General features: G+C 41.0%; 1 protein-coding gene and 1 long non-coding RNA gene across 5 annotated transcripts; one reads left to right on the top strand and one right to left on the bottom strand.

Annotated features, from left to right (window-relative positions):
• The first annotated feature begins 1,503 nt into the window (after positions 1-1,503).
• LOC137464818 (uncharacterized) lies at positions 1,504-11,389 on the top strand. The gene is made up of 3 exons (XR_010994439.1): positions 1,504-2,367; positions 2,505-2,738; positions 10,916-11,389. It is a non-coding gene; the product is annotated as an uncharacterized lncRNA (long non-coding RNA).
• Positions 10,830-19,126, bottom strand: MTX3 (metaxin 3). 4 transcript variants are annotated; one of them, XM_068176354.1, is made up of 9 exons: positions 19,010-19,126; positions 18,521-18,590; positions 16,951-17,027; positions 15,304-15,396; positions 14,066-14,248; positions 13,852-13,928; positions 12,832-12,989; positions 12,349-12,437; positions 10,830-11,005 (listed from the first exon to the last, which is right to left on the bottom strand). In XM_068176354.1, exons 1-9 carry the CDS (start codon positions 19,088-19,090, stop codon positions 10,886-10,888), a joined length of 948 nt encoding a protein of 315 aa, XP_068032455.1. In that variant the 5' UTR covers positions 19,091-19,126; the 3' UTR covers positions 10,830-10,885. The 4 variants fall into 4 exon arrangements, with proteins under 4 accessions (XP_068032455.1, XP_068032456.1, XP_068032457.1 ...); XM_068176355.1 differs by having other exon boundaries at positions 10,830-10,979; XM_068176356.1 differs by lacking the exon at positions 12,349-12,437.
• Positions 19,127-20,811: the final 1,685 nt, after the last annotated feature.

Below are 20,811 nucleotides of genomic sequence, written 5' to 3'. Positions count from 1 at the left end.
TGCATTTGCTGCTTGTACTGTGACAGCCAAGATTTCATTTCCTGGAAGAATCTGCAGTCACTCGGTTCAAGGTCTGCTGAGAATTGAGACTAATTGTGGTGACAAGGCGTCATCAAGTTTGGCGCTTCCACAGCAACTAAAGTTCTGCTCTTTTTTCCAGTGACCTAAGGACTTTAAAATACCTTTTGGAAAATCCCACAGCTCTGCCTCATATATTTGTCTCCTCAGGAAGACAGTTTTCAGTGAAGAAAGAAGTTTGGGAAGGAAGGAAAACAAAATTCACTCATGCCTTAACACAGCTAATGTTGAACAAAGAAATTCAAAGGGTGAGTATTAAACCATTAGGAAAAAACAAGATAAAAAGTTTCTATCAAGAAATAATCAAGAAATAATGTTTGTCTTTTTTTTTTTTACTGTATCATTTTGTCAAAAGCCCTAGGATATTCTCACTCTTAAATGCTCTGGGGAAAAAAAATTACTGGTTCTCAACAAAAAGAGAACACATAATTTAGAATATCAGCCTGCTTGCTCTTTTGAGGAATCAACCAAAATTTCACTCTCCTTTCTGGTACTCTGAGTACCTTTGTCTAGTACTGAAGTACTTGTAAAAGAATGCACTTTTAGTATGAGGTTCTACAGAACACCTTGGCAAAATCAGGCAGTGGGATTACAGACTGCTCTAAGTGATGAACACACTAACAGGTTCCCATGCAGGATCCTTTCTTTATATTCCTTGATATAATGCTTGCTGCTCCAAGTCTTTCTTTGGCTCCTAGCTCCTAGTACAGTATCCTTCTTCAGCTCTTGTCTTGTGACTTCTGAGGAGTAATACCATGAGCTCTAAAAACTCCTTTGCTTTCACTTTCAATAGATGGATAAAGTGATCCCATCAGCAGCTGGGGTCTCCAAGGGCACCTTGGGGGTCTGTCTCAAGAGGTGATACAGCTGCATATCAGGCTGGGATATATCTGAGCACTAAAGACTCTTTGTCTTGCTTCAGTGTATAAGTGCATGAGTGAGATACTAAAATACAGTAAGGAAAAAAAATAGGTAATTTCTGTTTTCTTAAGAACAGTATTTTAAGTTTCAGGCCCTAAAAAATAATATTGTCCTTTTAAAAAAGCTTTCCTAAAGATTTGCCCCTGATCAGTAATTTTGTTCTGTGAGTTAAACAAGAGAAATGCATACATGTCTTTGCAAAAATACTTAGTTCACTATATCTGCATTCATATGGCACAGGAGATCCTAGGAACACATCCTGTTTTCCTTCCAAAAGGCAACATCCTTCCAACATCCACACCAAGCACTGTGGATGTACCTGAAGTTACCAGAAATTTCTTGCAGAATTCAGCTAGCAAATAATTGAGAATGTCCTGGAAAATGATGAAGAGCAGAAGAGCACAAGCAATACAAGTGCTTGTGTCACATCAAGTCATCTCATCTGTTCAATGTTGGGGTTTGACCTGTAAAAGCATTCTGCAAAAATGCACCAGAATAAACGGATTTTTTAAAAACATGGGAGAGGGAGAAGTGGGATTATGTTAATAAACCTGCCATCAAATGTAGTCAGAAGAAATAAGTAGGCAATGTAAATTAACCTATATCAACTTCAAATGACTGTGTATCGGTCCTCTCCAAGATGTGTCAGCTTCATATGAAGAATTTCCTAACTTTTTTGTAGTGATTATCTTCAATCAAGTTTCAGGAAGATATCTGGTAAAATCTACAACTAAAGGAAGTATTAACAAAGCTGAAAACACACTGAACAGTTATTAAAACCTCAGGCCACACTAAACTGACTGAAAAATAATGAAAAGGATATCATTATTATTCAGAACTAGCAGCTAATTGCTTGATGAAAATTAGATGGTTTACATACTACGGTAATTTCTGAGAGTATAGCCTACTTTATTTTGTTCAAATGGCCTTTGGAAGAAAGGTGGTCTGGTTTTGTTCTGTCCTGGCCCATTTATGGCAATACACTATTTCAATAATAGCTCCAACAGATCAGCAGATGCAGTGAAGCAATGCAGGCTCTAAGGCTGTTGAAAACCCTTCAAATAGCCTGACAATTCAGGGAGCAGATGTCATTCTGGCACTTACTGTTTATTACTCCAAGAATACAATTTGTGATTCAGGAACTAAGATATTCCCTCTATGACAGTGGACAATTTTCTTAATGGTGAACAAAGAACCTCTCAAAACTGATGTTTCTTTATGTCAGACTTTGCCAGGCACAAGAAAAGAACAGAATACAAGAATTCTGTGCAGCAGAAATGTGAATTAAAAACTCAAGAGTGGAAAATGCAGTGTTATGCAGATGAGGGCAGGACTCTTCTACCAACACGTGCCCTTACTGTGAAGGAGGTAAGGAAGTCTTCCTTTACTCTGCCAGATAAAACAGCAACCTCATGCTCTGCAATTATTTTTTAGAGTACAAACCACTTTAGGAACTTGGTGAGTACTTTAACCAGCTCTGAAAACCAGCCCTTTGTATTTCTCAGGAACACCCACCTCTCCTGCAACCGGATGAGTCAGACAGCATCCAGGAGCTTCATTCCAGGAATCTGGCCCACTCAGAAACCCAGAAAAGAAGCACAGAGAACTGACATTTTCTTGATAAAAGGGAAAGCACAGTGAGCAAACACTCTGGACAAAGTCTACCCTGAACATTGAACAAAAGACCCTAAAATTGCCATGGACTCCTCTTCAACTATTTGCCTTAATGAACTATACAGGTTAGTAAAAGAGACATCTCCCCCCACTTTCCTATCACTAATATCTGTGCATCAGACTTTTTTCAGAGTCAATCCTTGTCACAGCTATGGGTTAATTTTTGATGTCCCAAGACAGGGCATCCATATTTACTTGTCTTGTCTCTTAGTACCAACCAGTTATTACATCCCAGAACAAAAGCAGTAAAAACAGGAATGGTAACATCTTAACATGTGTTGGAACTTCCCAAACTAAACATGATGAGCAATTATATGGACAGCTGGCAGCTTCAGGTTCAGTCTTCCTCCAACTGGTGGGACTGGAGGAGAGCAAACTGGAACAATGCCAGTGTCAAGGTACACCAACATAAGTCAGTCAGGAGCCTTCTACACCAAACCGACATAGGCAGACCTAAGTGTGACCTGAGGCTGACCCAAGAGAAAGCTGAGCTGGTAATCTGAGGAGAAATGTGGGTAGTGACCACTGTCTTTCACTGGGGGACTGTCATTTCAACTGTCCTAGTTCTCTTTGGAGTCTCTGGTGGAAACTGATGTCCACTGATCAGGGCTACAAGCAGCACAGAACCCTTGGGGATTGCTGTCATGACTGCCCATTGCTGGAAGCAGTATCTAGCAGATAGGGTGCCTCCCACAAAATATTCTTCAGGGGGGAAAAAAAAAGTATTCTGCCTCCTCAGTCCTTCAGTCCTTTTGAGCTCTGTTGCTCTGTTGCATGTCAATCCATTGCTATGTTCTCTGCACTGGGTGCCACTGGTTGCCAACACCATTTCAACATTTCATCTTCCCTCTGTGAAGACAGCTACCTGGCTCAGCTAAAATAAGGACACCAGATAAACAGAATAATCCTTGTGTGCAAGCTAAGAAAGCAAACAGAACAGGTGGGCAACTGCTTTCTTACCCCATGGAAACCAAGGGGATTTCTGAGTTTTTCATATCCTGCACCAAGGAAACAGGACCTTTCAGGGATGTTTGAGAAAAATAAGGTGCTTCTGCCCACTGCAGAGAAGCTACTGATCCACTGCCTCAGACACTTGCCAAGAGCTGTGGAGCAGCCAAAATGAGTTATCACTTTCCTTAATTGAGAGCAGAGAGCTGAAATCCCTTTCCCACGTAATCTCAGAGTATCAGCTATTCCAGGAGAATTTGTGCCTGTTCTGTATCCATCAGTTCCCTTCCCTCCTCTCCAAATTTCTATCTGGGTATGAGCAATCCTTCCTGTCCAAATCACTACATTTTTTTTGTAGAACAGGTAGGCGTAAATAATTAGCTTTCTCCAACAGCAGTTTCAGCAGGACAAGTCTCACTAGCCATGGAGGTGCTGTAGCTCTTCCTCTTACCATGGCTACTGCTGACCAGTTGTCTTGGTTTTTGGTGGGAAGTGATTTTCTGTGAGAAGCTTCTGGAAGCTTCCTCTGTGCCTGGCAAAACCAATCCTTGGCTGGCTTTGAGAATAGACATGCTGCTAAGCCAATTAGAGAAGTTGGTAACACCTCTGTAATGACATATTTAAGAAGGAAATCAAAACCATGCGCGGTTCTTCTGAGGGGTGGGGAGGCGTGGTGGCTGGGGCCATTCTGGCACTGAAAGTGTCCATGTGGTTGGTGTGACCATGTGGCCAGCAAGCCTTGCCTGTCTGGCTGCCCTTAGCCAGATGCACTGCAGACAGAAGGGTAGAGGGATGGCGGGTGCAGCTTCTCTCTTTTCTGCGCCCTGCATGGGGAGAGATGTAGAATGGTGTCAGCACTGGGACTGGCAGGGCCACATGGCCTGTGGTGGGAACATGGTGAGCGACTCCTCAGCATGGACCCAGATGAGATCAACCTTTCAGTGCTGCAAAACCCTATAAGGACTTTTCAATTGATAGAACTTGTACCTATGGACAACAATTTTCTTCCAAGTCAGAGAATAGGAAGAGGTGAAGTCACGTGAGGAGAACCAACATGGTGGCACTGAAGTCAGTAAAGAAAGAGGTAGAAGACAAGCTCCAAGTGTCAGAGCTGAAAGTTTCTTCTGCAAACTGTGGTCAAAGACTATAGTTAAGTAAGCTGTCCCCCCACAGCTCATTGGGTCCACAAGAGACATGCAGAGGTCCACTTGTGCGACAGAGCAAGTGGATGCCAAAAGGAGCTATAAAATCCTGCACTCACATGGATGAGTGACTCACAGGCAACAGCGTCAGGAAGCCTGTTTTACCCATGAGAAGGACTCATGTTTGCAGAAGATTGGGTGGGACTGCTGCTCACGAGAAGAGAACCAAGTTGGAGAAGTTCACAGAGAACTGTCTCCTACGGGGGGGACCTCACAGTACAACAGGGGAAAGACCTTTTTTCCCTGAATGAACAGAAGAAAATTCAGAGTGATGAACTGTGTCCAGTTTTGGGCCCCTCAGTTTAGGAAGGACGTTGAGACGCTTGAGCGCGTCCAGAGAAGGCAATGAGGCTGGTGAGGGGCTTGGAACACAAACCCTGTGAGGAACGGCTGAGGGAGCTGGGGTTGTTTAGCCTGGAGAAAAGGAGACTCAGATGTGACATTATCACTCTCTACAACTTCCTGAAGGGTGGTTGTAGTCGGTGGGGTTTGGTCTCTTTCACCAGGCAGCAACTGACAGAATGAGAGGACACAGTCTCAAGCTGCATCAAGGAAAATATAGGTTAGATATTAGGAAAAAGTTTTTCACGCAAAGGGTGATAAAGTTCTGGAATGGTCTGCCCGGGGAGGCGGTGCAGTCATCATCCCTGGATGTGTTTAAAAAAGACTGGATGTGGCACTCAGTGCCATGGTTTAGTTGAGGTGTCAGGGAACAGGTTGGACTCAATGATCTTGAAGGTCTCTTCCAACCTTGTGATTCTGTGATTCTGTGCTTCTGTGACTAAAAACCCCATGTTTTGTCTCCCTGCGCTGTCAGTGGGAAAGGGGTGGGGCTGGGAAGAAAAAGTGTTCTAAAAGTTTATTTTAGTTCTCATTGCACTCTTTTAAATCTGTTAATAATGATTTTTTTTTAATACGTTTTAAATATGAGCCTGTTTTGCCCTTAGTGTTTTTTTTCCTGATCCTTATCTCAACCCATGAGCCCTTTGAGGTTTTTTCCCCTGCTCTGCTCAACTATAGCAGAGGAGAATGAATGAACAGTTTTCCTAGATGCCTGGTCTTTCAACCAGTGTCAAAGTTGTAACATACCGCTGGAGGGATTTTCAGAAAAGTCTGTCACTAGTGGTCAACTCAGAGCAAAACTCACTTTGAAATCCTGGTCTGAACATACATAGCTCACTATATGTTCAGTGAATGTTTCTTTTCACCACAGAAAATGACAACACAAGCAAAATTAACTCCACCTCCAACACTTGGAGGTTGCTTTGGGTAAGCCAGAGCTTTGCAGAGACTTCCACTTTCTTGTTTGTGCTCTCCCCCTCTCACCTCTCTGTTCTTGAAAACAAAAACTGTGAGGTGTCTGTGTGAGTTGGCAGGCTGCCTAGCTGCCCTTGTTAAAATGGCTTGGTAAATTTGACCAGAGCACTGAATGTTTACACAAGGATTGCTTCTACTTAATGAGCTGCTTGATACTCAAAGCATATAATTTCTATGCACTAAGGGCTTAAATGAAGGACCACATTCTGAATTTTGATAACAGTAATTCACCAACAGAACCCACATGCAACACTTGAACATATACAAATTTGGAACGTTGACATTCATGATGAATAAAATCCAAGTGATTTTAAAGATAAATGAGCAAAAGGGAGGTGAACTGCACTGCGGAACATCCTTATGCCATGGGCTGATTTACTGCAAGATCCTGCTTGCTCTGGAAGTACAGTGATTCCTGATCTCAGCTTAACTTTTAATGAAATACAGTAAACCTTGCTCACTTGGTCCTGCAACTGAGGCAGACTGGCCTAGCACATTACAAATATTTTCTTTTTAGCAAACTTGCAGCAAGTCACTGAATTCCCCCCATGTTTTGCCAACAAGAGCAGTATATTGTAACACATGAAGCAGTCTTTCAGTCCCAAATACCATGACATTGATAAAACTGACATTGAAGAAGTCATTGAGGGTGAAAACAGATGCCCCTGATGTCTCTCCCTTGATCACCTTTTCTTTCCTTCTCCTTCCTAGGTTCTCAATCCAACCTGATCTGATATCTTTAGGGAGCTGGGATCTATTCCTGGGATCTTTGTTCCAGGCACAAACAGCAAACCAGCATGGCACAGGGAACCCTGGACTTAGTTTTTCCCTTCTTTGCTTTAACACATCCCTCAGACAGTGAAAAAAACTCACTTGCCATCCTGGCAGCTACCTCTGATACAGAACTCAGCTTCAGAACAGGCTGCTCCTGGCCCTTACTTCTGCTGGGCAGGTCTCCCTTCGGTGAGGAGGAGACCATAGAGTGGGGCTTGGCCTCTGCCCTGCTGCCCAGACCAGAACACAAGGCACTACAGGATCATTAAGCCCCACATCACCATTATCCTGGCATGGCTGGGTCTCACACAGTTGCAGAACAGCAGAGTTGCTGAAGGCCTCCACACCAGATATCACATACCATAAGCCTGGCAAGTGGGGAATAGCTTCTCACCAAGAAACATGCCTATGATCAACAACTTAGGACAACTTGTTGCCAACTGCACAGACCATCCAGATTTTTGAGCTACAGCATAGTTTGTCAAGCTAACATATAAAGCTGGTCTGCCTTTCTGCATGGAGGGGAAAAAAAGCACACTATGAATGGTTCCTGCTGCAATGCCAAGAATTACACCAAGGAAAAGAAACCTGCTCAAGGGAGTCTGCAAACCATTTTAACCAGGAATCAAATAGGTTTTTTTTCTTAATAGAAAAAATGTTATGCTACATTAGCAAAAGTGATGGGACAACATGAATGTGTAAGTATATATAAAAGCCTAATATAACAGTATTTTCAGAACAGGGATGGGAGGGTGGGAGAGGAAAAGGGGAAGGGAGCAGGAGACATTTTTGAAGCAGTCTTGGAAATGTTAAGTAGAACATATTTGTAGCTATTAATTTGTAACCTTTTTCATCTAATTTCTTCTGGAATATATATATTCCTACAACCAGGTTAACAGAAAAACACAAAATAGCCCTAAGGATAGCTACATACAGCTTTTATCAGAAAATTGCCTGGGAGCAAGGGCATTAAATTTGCAACCTGCCAAAGTGGTCCACTCCACTTACAACTGGCAGCTGGATAAGTTGCTTTCAAGGTAATATCTGTTCCTAGCCACCGTATTTCCAGGGGGTGGTGGGGGGGGCAAGGAGGACGAGGCTCATCAGCTGCCATGGAAGCAGCAAGGCCCTTGAAACCCAGTGCTATATCCCACACTTGCACATTGTAGGTGCGTGCACCAGAAGCTAGAAGTGAACATGTGAATCTTAAGTACTTTAGAGAATGCAGAGCTTCAGAAGCTACAGCAGCCAGTGCTCTGCACAAGAAGCAGGCTGCAAACAGTGGTTCCAAGGCCACACCACTGCTGCCCAGGCAGAAGGCTGCCTGAGTTCTTGTGTTTCAGACCACCCACCAGCTCAGGCAGTGGAGAAAAAGGCAATCACCACAGCAGGTTTTCATGTTATGGTAGAGTTAAGCGGCCAGGGCTTCCTTTGCACACAGCAGACACAGCACATGTCCAGGACTCAATTGTTAGGTATCTGCTCCAAGGAGAAAATCACATCTCAATCCCATCTTTCTCCCCTAGCCAGAGAAACAGCTTTGACTACTTCAGATGAAGTGTTACTCAAATTGATCCCACCCTGGAAAGCATTCACCTCCCAGCTTCAGAACTCAGGCACACAAAATACGCCAGTAAACTAACGGGCAAGTCTGAGTTACCAGGCCAGGGATGACACTGCCCACATAAAGGAGCCTGGGTTTGAATTCACCTTGGATAGAAAGTGAAATAAGGAAGTGTATGGCTGTGCAATGTAACGTCACTGGCTGCCTGGGATGGTGTGCCTGACTGCAGGCTATGTTTGCTGTGATGTCCAGCCCTGTTGTCCTCTGCCATCAAGTGCATGAAGTTCCTTGAGCATTGGTTTACCAAAATTTCAGATCAGCCCAATCACATGGCCCAAAGCTCACATTTAGTAAGATCAGCAAATGTGTGCCTCCTCATTCCCCCTTTCAGAAAAGCAGTTGTGTTGAAAGAAAGGAATGGTATTGAAAGTGTGATAAAAATTTAAAATCTGATCTCATTAATATGCTGAGATGCTTCAATTTCTTGTCTTAGCAGTCAGCAGAGGGTTTTTTTTTTTTTTTTTTTTTTTGTTTGTTTTAATGTACAAGATAAACTGTTCTACAAGGAAGTAAGAAAAACACTCAAAAAAGTCAATGTATATACCACAAAAAACTCTACCAAAATTCCACTAAAAATCCAGAATTTTAATCTTGGAACAACAACCCTTTTTACAAAGAGATTTTATAGGTCGAATGTATGCATTCACAAAAGCTACTAACTAAGGCATATTCTCCATATCCATGTTTGCAAAAGAAATGCTCTGGAAAGCTATGTGATTTGATCTCAGGTAAATCTTGTCAAGGTACAGACAGTATGAATTTTAAACATTTAAATAACTTTTGCATGTAATGACTGTCAGTTTATACAGTTGTGAATATGAGCTAAATTAGTTTCAAATCACTGCAACAAATACTCTAGTAAGAGCGTGAAGCTTAAACATTATTTTAAAGTGCTCATTAGAAACCCAACATTTCAATTAAGAAATGTTAAAGATATTACATTCCTTACATATCAAGTCCAAAGGTACAATATGTACACAATCTACCATCTTGTCTTTACAAACAGGAAGTAATTTATCTGTGTATCTCAAACATGACTAGTAGCCAAAGTGAAGAATGAAAGACTATTTTGATTTGGCCAGGAAAACAACAAAACATCCCCCCCAGAACAGTTATCCCACACATACTGCTATGAGAATTCTATATCCCAAGCACTGCCTCTTTGGCCAATCTCCTTGTCTGTTTTTACACCTACTCATGAAGCATCTGCCAGTACTTTGTCAGTAAAAAATTACAGCATCTCTCTTGTAACAGAATTGCTTGGGTCTCTAGGAATTTGCAAGGCTTCTGTTAAAGACAAAATGTAACTGAACAGAAGAAATATACACTGCAATATACCACAGTTTTCAAAGAGAAAAGAGCTCTTAACTAGATAGCCCATCATATAACAAAAATTTTGACAGTTTTTAGTTAATTTTTGAATGAACTGTAGTGCTTATTAAAAAAAAAAGATGAAACTAATTAAGAGGCATTTGTGACACCTTTAAAAGCCTACATCAGCTTTCTTATAAAGCCCTAACCTGTCCCTTTCAATCCATAGATGCAGTACATTTGCTAGTCAAGTCTTGTCCTGACAGCAACTAATCAAACGTCTCCATCCACTACAAGGTTTCTGTGATTTTGACTTAACAGTTTTGCAGCATGTGGTATTACTCTGTGCACAGGTTAAGCCTGTTTCACAAAGGACGAATACGAGGTACTGTGAAATGTTAGCATTGTGCATCATTTTAATCCCCATAGCGCACATGCTTTTCAATAATCCCCTTCGAAGTACAACATGACAAATTTTCAAAGATACAAACAACCATAAAACACAAATCCCAAGTTCATTAAAGCACAATAAAAATATTTACGTTTCTGTCATTGATTTCATGTCTCAGCTGCCATGAATGGCAACATTTTGTCTTTTCAGACTTTGCAACTGGACTTTGTCCTTTTCAGACAAAGAGTATACCCACTTACATACAGTAACATGATTACAGTAAAATCAAACCCCACAAAATAAAATAACAGTGAACATTCCATAAGCAGATTCTTAACTTTAGGTAAACATTTCTGCTAGGCTAAAGGCAAAAATATGCTGTACAAAATCATGTTAACATCTCAGTAATAAGCTTTGTATAGCTTAGCTTAGCTTCAACGTAGTGTGTGGCCAGCCTGATCTAAGCAATTTCTTAAAAGAACAGGAAGATAAAAGACTGTAAAGATCTAGTTCTGCTCTACTTGTACTCATTAGCAGATTCTTCCCTTGCAAAACATTCATGTCAAAAAAAATCTACTGTGGCACTCAGTTAAGTTACAAAACACACATTTATGGGCAACAGGAGATGTCAAGGTGATAAACGACTCATTGGACTGCTTTCTTCTCCTCCTGCAGCAAGCTTGAGTGTTGTGAGCTTACGAGGGGGATGCTGAGGACTCTTACGAAGATTGTCGTCCATCTGCAGAGAAACAATGAGAGCTGGCTCTGGCAACAGCAGAATATAGATTATATGATTAGTCTTATTTGTCAGGGCTACCATCAATAATACTGGCTTGGTTGGTGCATCTTTACCGTCAGGACCAGAAACAACTGGTTCTTTGGCTTCTTTCCACTCCCAAATATATGTTTGTCTTAGAGCTGCTAATCATTCCCTTACACATGATGCATCAAGCCCAGGGCATTTGGATGTGCTTCTGCTCAAGTTATTTGGTCAAGATTACTGAAGGAAGCAACACCAATTCTAAGAGGTCAAATATTGTACAATATCCAAATGCTGTGAGAAGGCAGATCAAGAGTGAAACTGCTAACAGCAATGGATGCTTCTGTATATTCAGCAGCATGCAAGAATAAATCTTTTGAAATCAGAAATGTTCTGGAGATGCTGAATGAATTTGTATTAGTTACACATTTCAAAAAGTATGTAATAAAGCACTTGTGATAAGACCTTTTCAAAGACAGGTTAAAATTAATCTCTGAATATAAACAATTTGTATTTTCATAGGGAATCACTCTAATGCCCTTCGTGTAATGTGGTCTGAAAAGGTTTAGTTGGTATAGAATAAAAGCACAGGGGAGTTCTGCAGAGGCTGTCTTGTCTATTCCATTTCTTCAAGGCAGGATCAGATTTTCCTCAGTCATACTTGACAAATGTCTATGTAACCCATTGTTTAAAACTTCCACAGGCACACTTCAATACCAGAAAGAGCACCAATACCTAATGCTACAAAAGCTGATCATAATTAATGATCTATTTCACACACTGATCTTTTTCAGGAAGAAATGCCTTCTACCCTTTCAGTTAGAGTGTTCTATCTGCATGAAAAGGCTAATTCTTCACAAGTATTTTTCAGTTAAGTTGTATAGGTTTTGATAGGTGCTGAGTGACAGCCTTAAAAACAGAGAACATAAGAAAAAACAACTAGAACAAGCAGAAGAGTGACTGCTGGACAGTTACTACAGCATGCAGCTGCAAGCAAGGAAAGCTGGTGATCAGTCTTAATTTGCAGGACCATTTCTGAGTTTTGACCAATACATTTTCCTCCTTCTTAGCTGAATATACATTTGCAGAAAGATACCACTCCTCTGTTGGTGTGAACACCTGCAAGACAGTGTTCTTTTGGTTGTATTAAAAATACTTTCTTAGCGCAAGGCTTCATTAATTCCTCCTTCCAAATGACGTAATATTCTTCCTGCCCCTCTACACACTCACTAGAAAAGAAGTAATTAAAATAAAGCCCACTGCACAGTTGCAATTTCCATGCAAGGGTATCTGTGAACAAGTAACCACAACAAACCAGTAAAATTAAAGATACTGAAGCAAAAGTAACCTTTTCAATCAAGTTGGATTCCTTATTTACAAGCTGTGTGAGTTTCTGCAGATTAGCATCTGCTATATCCTGTCCAGCTGGAGAATAGCCTGGAGAGCGAAGGCAGAAAGATGAAGAGTGAAAAAGTATTTACAGAAGCTTTTAAATTCTTAAAAAATAAACTCACATTGGAGAGAGTTCATGCAGTATTTTTACACAAAGAAGAATTTAAGTGAAAAAGCCATTCCATGTGAGAAAATAAGGAGTACTAAGCATAAGCCGTAAGGTTTTGCCAGTGCTTGACAGAATCTAAAACTCAGTATTAACACTTGCTTTTAATTTTGAATTCTTTCTGCCCAACTTCAGAAGTTTCTCCATTTCCCCACAGAAAGTCTAGCATAAATTACATGAAATCTAATCTGCCTTGGTTCACAAATAGAATCCTGGAATACTAATCCCAACATGAGTACAGATGACAAAAAGGAGAAAAGAAACACGACTTACCTGAGACAGTTAACCTGAAGTAGCGAGTTAAAATATCATCACAAAATCGGCACAGATTGGGAAGCTGTTTCAAGTGCTCTTGCAAATGTACCCTTGGGAAGCACACTTTATAAACTGGTGCCAGGAAACCAAACACAAAGGCATCCAAGGTAGTAGGCCTACAAAGAGTGACACAGGAAAATACTGAAGTGACTTGAGATAAGCCTTTTATGACTTCTACAACCTAGTTTTCCATGTATGTCAAATACTACTCAGGACAGAATATAGTCAGCCCTTCTGTCATTCCACCTTTGCCTATCAACTATAAGCCTGGTAAATGCTTTGTACCAACTATCTACTCCTTTCAGCATCTCTTAACTAGAGACATGCTGACAATATGAAACAGTAATGTCAGCATCACAACACAGTCATGCTATCCCATACCCTGATAAGCAAGCCCATCTAGAACACCTTTCTGGCACCACAAAAGTTGTGCTGAGCACCAGGGGACCAGGATCCTCCCTCATGAAGTGGTCCAACTTCAACAGCTAAAGAAGAGATCATGCTTTTCAGGACCTGTTGGCTCTATGTTGCTGGCCCTATCTGCTTCCTGCTCTGCACACATACCACAGAATAGTGTTTCTGGACCTATGCCCTCCTCCCATGAGGGCAGTAGTAGCACCTCAGCCTCAAGCATTTTTTCTTACAAACAAAGCCAGGAGGTGACATTCAGTGGCTAGAAAAAATGTTCTCCAGTGCACCTCACATTTTCTTAGCAGCTGTGGGAAGCATTTCTCTCTCTGTGGAACAAAGCAGGCTAAGAGAGACAGCACATTGATTCAGTCTGACAATCTCATTTGTGCCCTGTTTGCTCTTTCAGATTTATCTGAAAAGCAGAGTGTGAGACATCAAACTACTGGGAAGCACTTTTAACATTCTGGCAGGTTAGAAGAGAAGAGGAAGTTCAAGTGTTCATAGAGTGATGTGGTACCATTTTCATTAGTCATTTATCAAAATTATTTTTAAAAAAATCACACTCACATATCTCCAAAGAAAAACTGAGATGTTCCCAGCCTCTTCGACAGGAGATTTAGGCACTCCTTGGCATCCCTGTATATCTGATGAGACACAAGAGCCTTAGGTGTAGCCAGGCTGGTATGCACAGCACCATTCATCGTTTGACAGAGTGCTAAACTGTTTAAGTTCTTGTCTTTGACAGAACCAACTTACAAATTCCTTACTGCACAACCCATACCTGTGCTTCCACTTCAGTGAGACTGTAGAGTGGAGGGCCTCCCTTGGTCAGCAAGATCCTGTTCAGTGCTTCCCTGGACATCTTTCCAGGCAGATACAAACTCAGTGGAAAGGCAAACCTTGAGGCAAACCATGGCTTTGTCACACTGCAGTAATTTTCAGCCTCAATCCAGAAAGTGTGCAGCTGTATCAACATGAGGAAAAATGTAACTGAAATTTGAATGACATGAGTAGACATCTCATGACACTTGATATGCAAGACCTCTCTCAGAAAAGCAGAAGAACCAGGAATTATTGTAATTTAAGGCTATCAAGCTCTGTAGAGGAATATACTAATCCTCTGAGTGTAGGAGTACATGCGTAAGAAAACAGTTACCTTCCAAATAAAGAAAAACACTGAAGATATTACAGACATCTATGTGCATCTGCATAAAATTACGTACACGCTATGTATGTACAGATACGTACACACACACACAGACTATATTGAAAATATATTGCAAAAGAGTTACAGACATACAGCAACAGGTTTGAACTTCTTGGAATTTTGTTTTGAAATTTTATACAAATCTTAAAATACAAGATACTTCTAAATGATGAATTTGAAACCAAGGTCAGCTGAAAAGGTTAGCTCATGATAACATCTGGTCAGAGTATTTTTTGCTGTACAAACTGAAGCCAAAGTCATTCAAGAGACTCAGTATCTGTGGGTCTTATAGCTCCAATGTAATTACACTGAAATAATGAGGGCAAATGGCCATGGTTTTAGACATTGTATTTAGATATTGTATTTAGAACTGAAAAATTAAACAAGCTACAAGCATTTTAATTTATTAAAAGTTTTAACTCAGCAGTTCAAAAGACTTTAAGTTGTGTGTCTCACATCAGACACATCTAATCAAAAGTTTTTCAGGAAATCAAATGAACCAAAAAATGGCCACAATAAGGTGTTTTCAGGATACTGTTTCCTGAAGACCAACAGGAAAAAAAACCCTAAGTAAGTGTATTTTTAAAATGTCTTTCACAGATCTACTGTGTCAAATTACTTGACACTCCACAAACAGACTTACTTCTTTTGAAAAAGTTGTTAGGCAGTAATTCCAAATAACTGACTAACAAAATAACTACGTTTTATCCAGGTCTGAGGCTGACAGACTTTAATGTCTGTCACACTGGGCACCTCTTACAGCATTAAATTCCAAGTATTCAGACCATTACAAAGTATTTATTAATAATTACCAGAGCAGGAAGCAATTTCTCTTCAAGTAGTGCAATATATGCCAGTGTATCAGCTCCTTGTTTTGCAGACAAATTATAATCAGCATTGTATTTCTATGAATTTAAAAAAAAACAGACTTACGATGAACTTTCAAAAAGCATTATCAATTGAAAGTTACTTCAAACTTAAAACCTATCAAGGCAGTAAATATATAAACAATTTTTGGAACAGAAAGCATGCACTCACTAGAATTTTCCTTCTTCAGGCCAACTCTGCCAAACCTTGTTGCATCTCACTTTTCCACCTTCCCATTCCTACAGCTTTAGGCCCTCCTATTTCCAAAATAATTCTTGTGTCTCCTTTCTATTAGTTTCCAAGCAAATGTCCAGCTATACAGAAGCAATTTTTCAATACTCAGGGATGTAGCAAACCTCTGGTAAATCTCCACTGTTATTTTTCAAGAAGCATCTGACACTTCAGCAAGTGTAAGCATAAAAAAAAAAGTATGCATTCCCATATTTTGCTTTTAATCAACATTCTAGAAGTTAAGCAATTGGATGGTAACAATGTAAGGGAACAAATATACAGCAAAATTAATGCAGTTACTAACTGAATTTTTCATTCTAACAGTGGATTCTTCTACGATACATTATAAAGATTGAAAAATTGGCGGGGGGGGGAGTGAGTAGATTTGCTTCATTCATTTATAAACAAAGGGCCAGTAATGACACTTGAACATCTAAAAAGCAAACATATAATTATTATACTTTAACATAAACAGGGTTTTTCCCCCCACCATTATGGAGCCGTTGGTATTCATATGAATACCAAATTCAATTCAAATTAATCTGAAACTTCAGAATTTCAAAACAACTGTCTAAAATTCCATCTCAAATGCAGTTTTCAATTCTGTTTTTCTCCCCATGAAGATCTGAAGTTTCACTAACATGGAGTTTCACTAAAATGAAGTTTCACTAACATCAGATCATCTGACAGGATAGGAACTGCCTTTCTAATGTAAAAGCAGAACAGTGGGCTAGAGAACCATCTTGGGAATAAAAAGATGATGCCATGGTTTATTAGGTATCTTTATACTTTGTGAAAAGAAGAAATTGTACAGCTTTATTCTTTTGCATAAAACATTAAGAGTCCTACAAAAGGCAAGCAAGAGGTTGTAACATGGTGCGCATCAAGAAACACATGCAGACCTTTTTATTTTACAAGCTATAGAAAAAAATTCATAGATTAAAGACAATGCTGTATGTATTATCTTTCAAAAAAGAGCACTGGGAAATAACCCATTTAAACTGTTAACCTAAACTATGATATCCTAGGTCTGCAAAGTCATAATGACATAAAAGTGTTACAGTTACAAGCAGGGTGATCAGTAAGAAATTGTTCAATTAGGGATAGTTTGTTGTCCTTTTCAAATAATTTTTTTTCATGCTTATTTTTAAATCTTTCACAGAACTAATGATCAAACTTTTAAAGAGCAATTTCAAAGAGCAATTTCTTGTCCACCATTTTGCAATTCTCATGCCTGTATAAGAAAAAGCATTGGGTCTGAACTAAACTCCAGGTTTTTGGAAGCCTGTATCAGTGCACAAAAGAAACGTGCAATATTCACTGCAAGTCAAGGAAAACAAATATTTTTGAAAGAGACCTACCTGCTTTCTTAAAAAGTTTAATATTTTTGCTGGCTGAGAAATAACAATGTCTTCTGATACCAGGACTGGTAGATCTCCTAGAAGGCATAAATAATACAGTTAATTTGTATGGAAGATTTCTAACTTGAAACAGTCACTGTATGTACTTTCCTTTTCTCAATAGCATGCTCTCATTTTACTAACATGTAAACATAAACTTAAAATTTTACATAGCATGAAAGTTCCACCAAGGTTACAAATACTTTACTAAAAAAAAAACATTAAAAAGGGCAACATCAAATCAGACTGAAGCCAATGTTTTTTGCTAGGTATCCAATACTTTGAAAACCAGGCTACTTGTCTGGATTTCAGATGTTCATCTTAAGACAGAAATTCCAGCTCAGTTCAACTGCCCTCTCAATTCATCCACCTCTGAGCCTCTTTTCAATTTTTCCTCTGTCCTTCCCCTCCAAATCCATTTTAACCATCTTTTTTTCTCTAGCCTTGCTACAAACAATGCCCAAGCTACCACTGCATAACCATGAATTACTAAAAGAACTAAGTACTTCCTCTCTACCAGAAGTTGAGTGGACAGCCTTTAGTCTTAAGTTGCAGGATCAAAGCCTATAGAGTGCAAAGTCTCTGTAACAGAGGCTACCTTACAACATATTCACAAAAGAACTGCCAGAATGAGCCCAACAGGACAGTGTGAAATACTACTAAATTATCAATTATCACCAACAATTATTATTTAAACTGCTTTTTTAAATTATTTTATACATTTTCCTTATGAGGATAGCCACCAAATTTCTACAAGTCCACCCAGCTAGTTCTTGGTATTTTCCCCTAACAGAACAAGACATTGAAAAGCAAGAACCAAAGGCTTAACTTCTGCAACTTCTTCTACTTCTCAACTTCAATACAGTACTGCCTGAACTGATAAAGTGATTAAGTGTAAGTAACAGAGGACTTTAACCCTGCAGTGATTTTACCTCTCTTAAAGACACCAAGACAGTAACTGCTGAGCAAACAAATAAGCAATGAATAGACGCATCCTAAACAAAGAAGTCCTCTCTGACAGCTTACCTTCACCTTTTCTCAGTCAAACCCTCTAATTCAGCCCAATACCAAACATCACAGCTAGTGTAAGCTGTATTGCTGAGGCTCACATTCCACTTCCAACTATACCAACTCATTAAGCTACAGGTAATTAAAGAGCTCTTCCATACACATGTCTAGTTACTACCTTCATAAATATGCAAAGTGCAAAAAGCTTGCAAATTTGCTTTCACTACACCATCAACTCAGACTGCCTGAATGAAACAGTTATGTACTTGGCCTTACTGCTTTGTTAACTGTCTGTTGCCTCACCCATACACATTTTAATAAACTGTCTTCTGGAGCACTTTATTTATGACTTCCATTATCTCATTCTCACAAATTCATCACACTTGATCCTGTGAAGTCATTTAATTGGGGCAGACATGCACTCAGACTGCAGACATACACAAACCCAATGCAAGCACAGAAACTAGTAACTACATATGTAACACGGCTGTGATTAGAGTAAGAAAGGCTGCAAAGATGGTACCTTTCAGAGGTCTCCAGGAGTTATTTATAGAATTCACTGTCAGGGGAGCACCAGAAAATCTGGCGTAAGCCTGCAATAAAGATTGGAGGGCAGGGAAGAAAACCTGTCACAATGTGTAAGAAAAGCTTAAAACAGAGCTTTAGAAGTTGTGTTAAACACCTTCGTGCACTGAGGACCAACCACCAGCAGGTGCGCGACGGGTTTGGTTCCGACTTCATTGCCCTAAGGAGGCTCCAGGGAATGCTGGGCAGAGGCCCCGCAGCCCCCGGGAAGGGCTCGGCGGCCCCGGGAAGGGCGGCAGCGTTGCCCACTTCTCCCGTGGGGAACGAGCCAGGCGCGCACCGCGGGCCCAACATCTTGCTTCCCACCCTCGGCCTCTCCCGAGGCAAGAAGGAGCCCCGCGGACGTCCGTGCGAGCGTCAGGCAAGCCCCGGGGCGCCGGCGCTCCCTCCCTCCCTCCCGGGCCGGGCGGTGGCCGCCGCCCGTTACCATGACGGCGAGAGACTCCGGGTGCAGGGACGGCAGCCCCCAGCCTCCTCCCCAGCAGCTCAGCTCCATGGGAGCCGCCATCTTGTCCGCCGCGCCGGCCGGGGAGCGCGGTGCTGCTCGCCCCGCATGGCGGCGCTCGAGCGCCCGCGGCCGCGCGCGGGGCCCCGCGAGGGCGGAGGTGTCGCAGCGCCGCCCGGAGGGACGCGGCCGCACGGCCTCCTGCTCCGGGGAGTCGCTTGGGTTGGATACGGCCTCTGAGATCATCGCGGCCAACTTGTGGCCGAACGCCGTGTCAACCAGACCGTGGCACCAAGTGGTATATATTTTCCTTGAACACCTCTAGGGATGGTGACTCCACCACGTTCCTGGGCAGCCCATTCCAGTGTCTAATCACCCTTTCTGTCAGGAAATTCTTCCTAATGTCCAGCCCAAAGTTCCCTTGGCACAGCTTATGACTATGTCGTCATACTACCCACATCCCTTCCGGCTACAGCCTCCTTTTAAGTAATTGTAGAAAACAGTAATGACTTCCCCGAGGCGCCTTTTCACCAGGCTAAACAAACTCTTCTCAGCCCCTCCCCGCAGGACTTGTGCTCCAGAGCCTTTCACAGCTCTGATGCCCTTCTCTGGACTTGCTCCAGTACCTCAATGTCCTTTTTTTTTTTTTTTTTTTTTTTAAATTTAATTTAATAATTTAATTGAGAACTATGTCTTCTTGTCCTGTCTCTACTTGCCTGTGAGAAGAAGCCAACCCCTACCTGGAAACAAGGTCCTTTCAGGTTGTATCCAGGTGGGGGCCAGCCTTTTGGGAAGGGACATGGGTGGCCAGTACCTGTGATCCTGTGGGAAATGCGGCAGCCATAGTCCTCTTGGTACTGTCTGGCTGAACCTTCACCCTCCGGCCCTGACACTGCACACAGAGTTAGGACTTTTCATAGGAGCAAAAAAAAAAAAAAAAAAAAAAAGGTTGTGGTTCTCAATCAGCTGTGATGAGCAGCCATCACTAGTTTGGCAGTAAAACCAAGGAGCTCTGACTGTATGTTACCAGTTTTGACCAGGTTATAATGATAACCATTCGGTGTGGTTTTAACTGCAGATCTTTAGAGGCAGTAAGTTGTCAGCTGTTTATTCCAGAGCTTGTGCAGATGTGCCAGAGCACATCTAAATGCTAAGTCAAGTTTTCATCCTTCCTACAAAATGAAAAAATACCACACACTGTCTAAAAAAACTCCCTGCACTGACCACCCTTATTCAGGTCTTCTGTGGATAAGTAGGAGAGTAAAGATAAGCTTCATTTTTCCTTTCACCTTCCCAGATCCACAATTTCAGATTCACATGAAATTTGTGGAAGTGTCACGATAAAAATTTATGCCACAGATCTGAGCTCATTCTGCTCTGCTTTATGAGGAACATGGGAGAAGAAATACATATCCACTTTTTTCCTCAAAAAACCATACCACTGGCAATGTTAACAGAAGCAATATTTTTTTAATTGCTATGTTACATTTTTCCTTCTAAAGACTTATTTAAGATATATATTTTAAGGATATTTTTTATGTCTTTTCCTTCCTACAGGCACCAGCTAACTTCTCAGTTTGTCCAGGTACTTTGCTTTGGTCCTTTCACCATGTGAACTGAGATGCACTATGATGAAAAGCTCTGAAGGGAATTGTGGATGCCAGTAGCTGTGATCCCAAAGATCTGTTTCTATAAAAGAGTATTTTATGAAGGGCTCAATACTTACATCAGCCCTGTTTAGTATCTTTTTTGATTCTGATGACCTGGACAAGAGGATTGAGTGC

The sequence above is a fragment of the Anomalospiza imberbis genome, chromosome Z (assembly GCF_031753505.1).
Source record: "Anomalospiza imberbis isolate Cuckoo-Finch-1a 21T00152 chromosome Z, ASM3175350v1, whole genome shotgun sequence".
In the NCBI taxonomy this organism is placed as follows: domain Eukaryota; kingdom Metazoa; phylum Chordata; class Aves; order Passeriformes; family Viduidae; genus Anomalospiza; species Anomalospiza imberbis.
Note: the sequence above shows the minus strand (reverse complement) of the source record. Positions and strands in the feature narration are given on the sequence as shown.

Coding starts and splice junctions, on each gene's coding strand:
- MTX3 (XM_068176354.1), bottom strand. CDS start 19,090: ATGGCGGCTCCCATGGAGCTGAGCTGCTGGGGAGGAGGCTGGGGGCTG. Junction 18,591..19,009: donor CGGAGTCTCTCGCCGTCATG/GTAACGGGCGGC, acceptor TCTTTATTGCAG/GCTTACGCCAGATTTTCTGG. Junction 11,006..12,348: donor AATCCAACTTGATTGAAAAG/GTTACTTTTGCT, acceptor TGCTGTTGCCAG/AGCCAGCTCTCATTGTTTCT.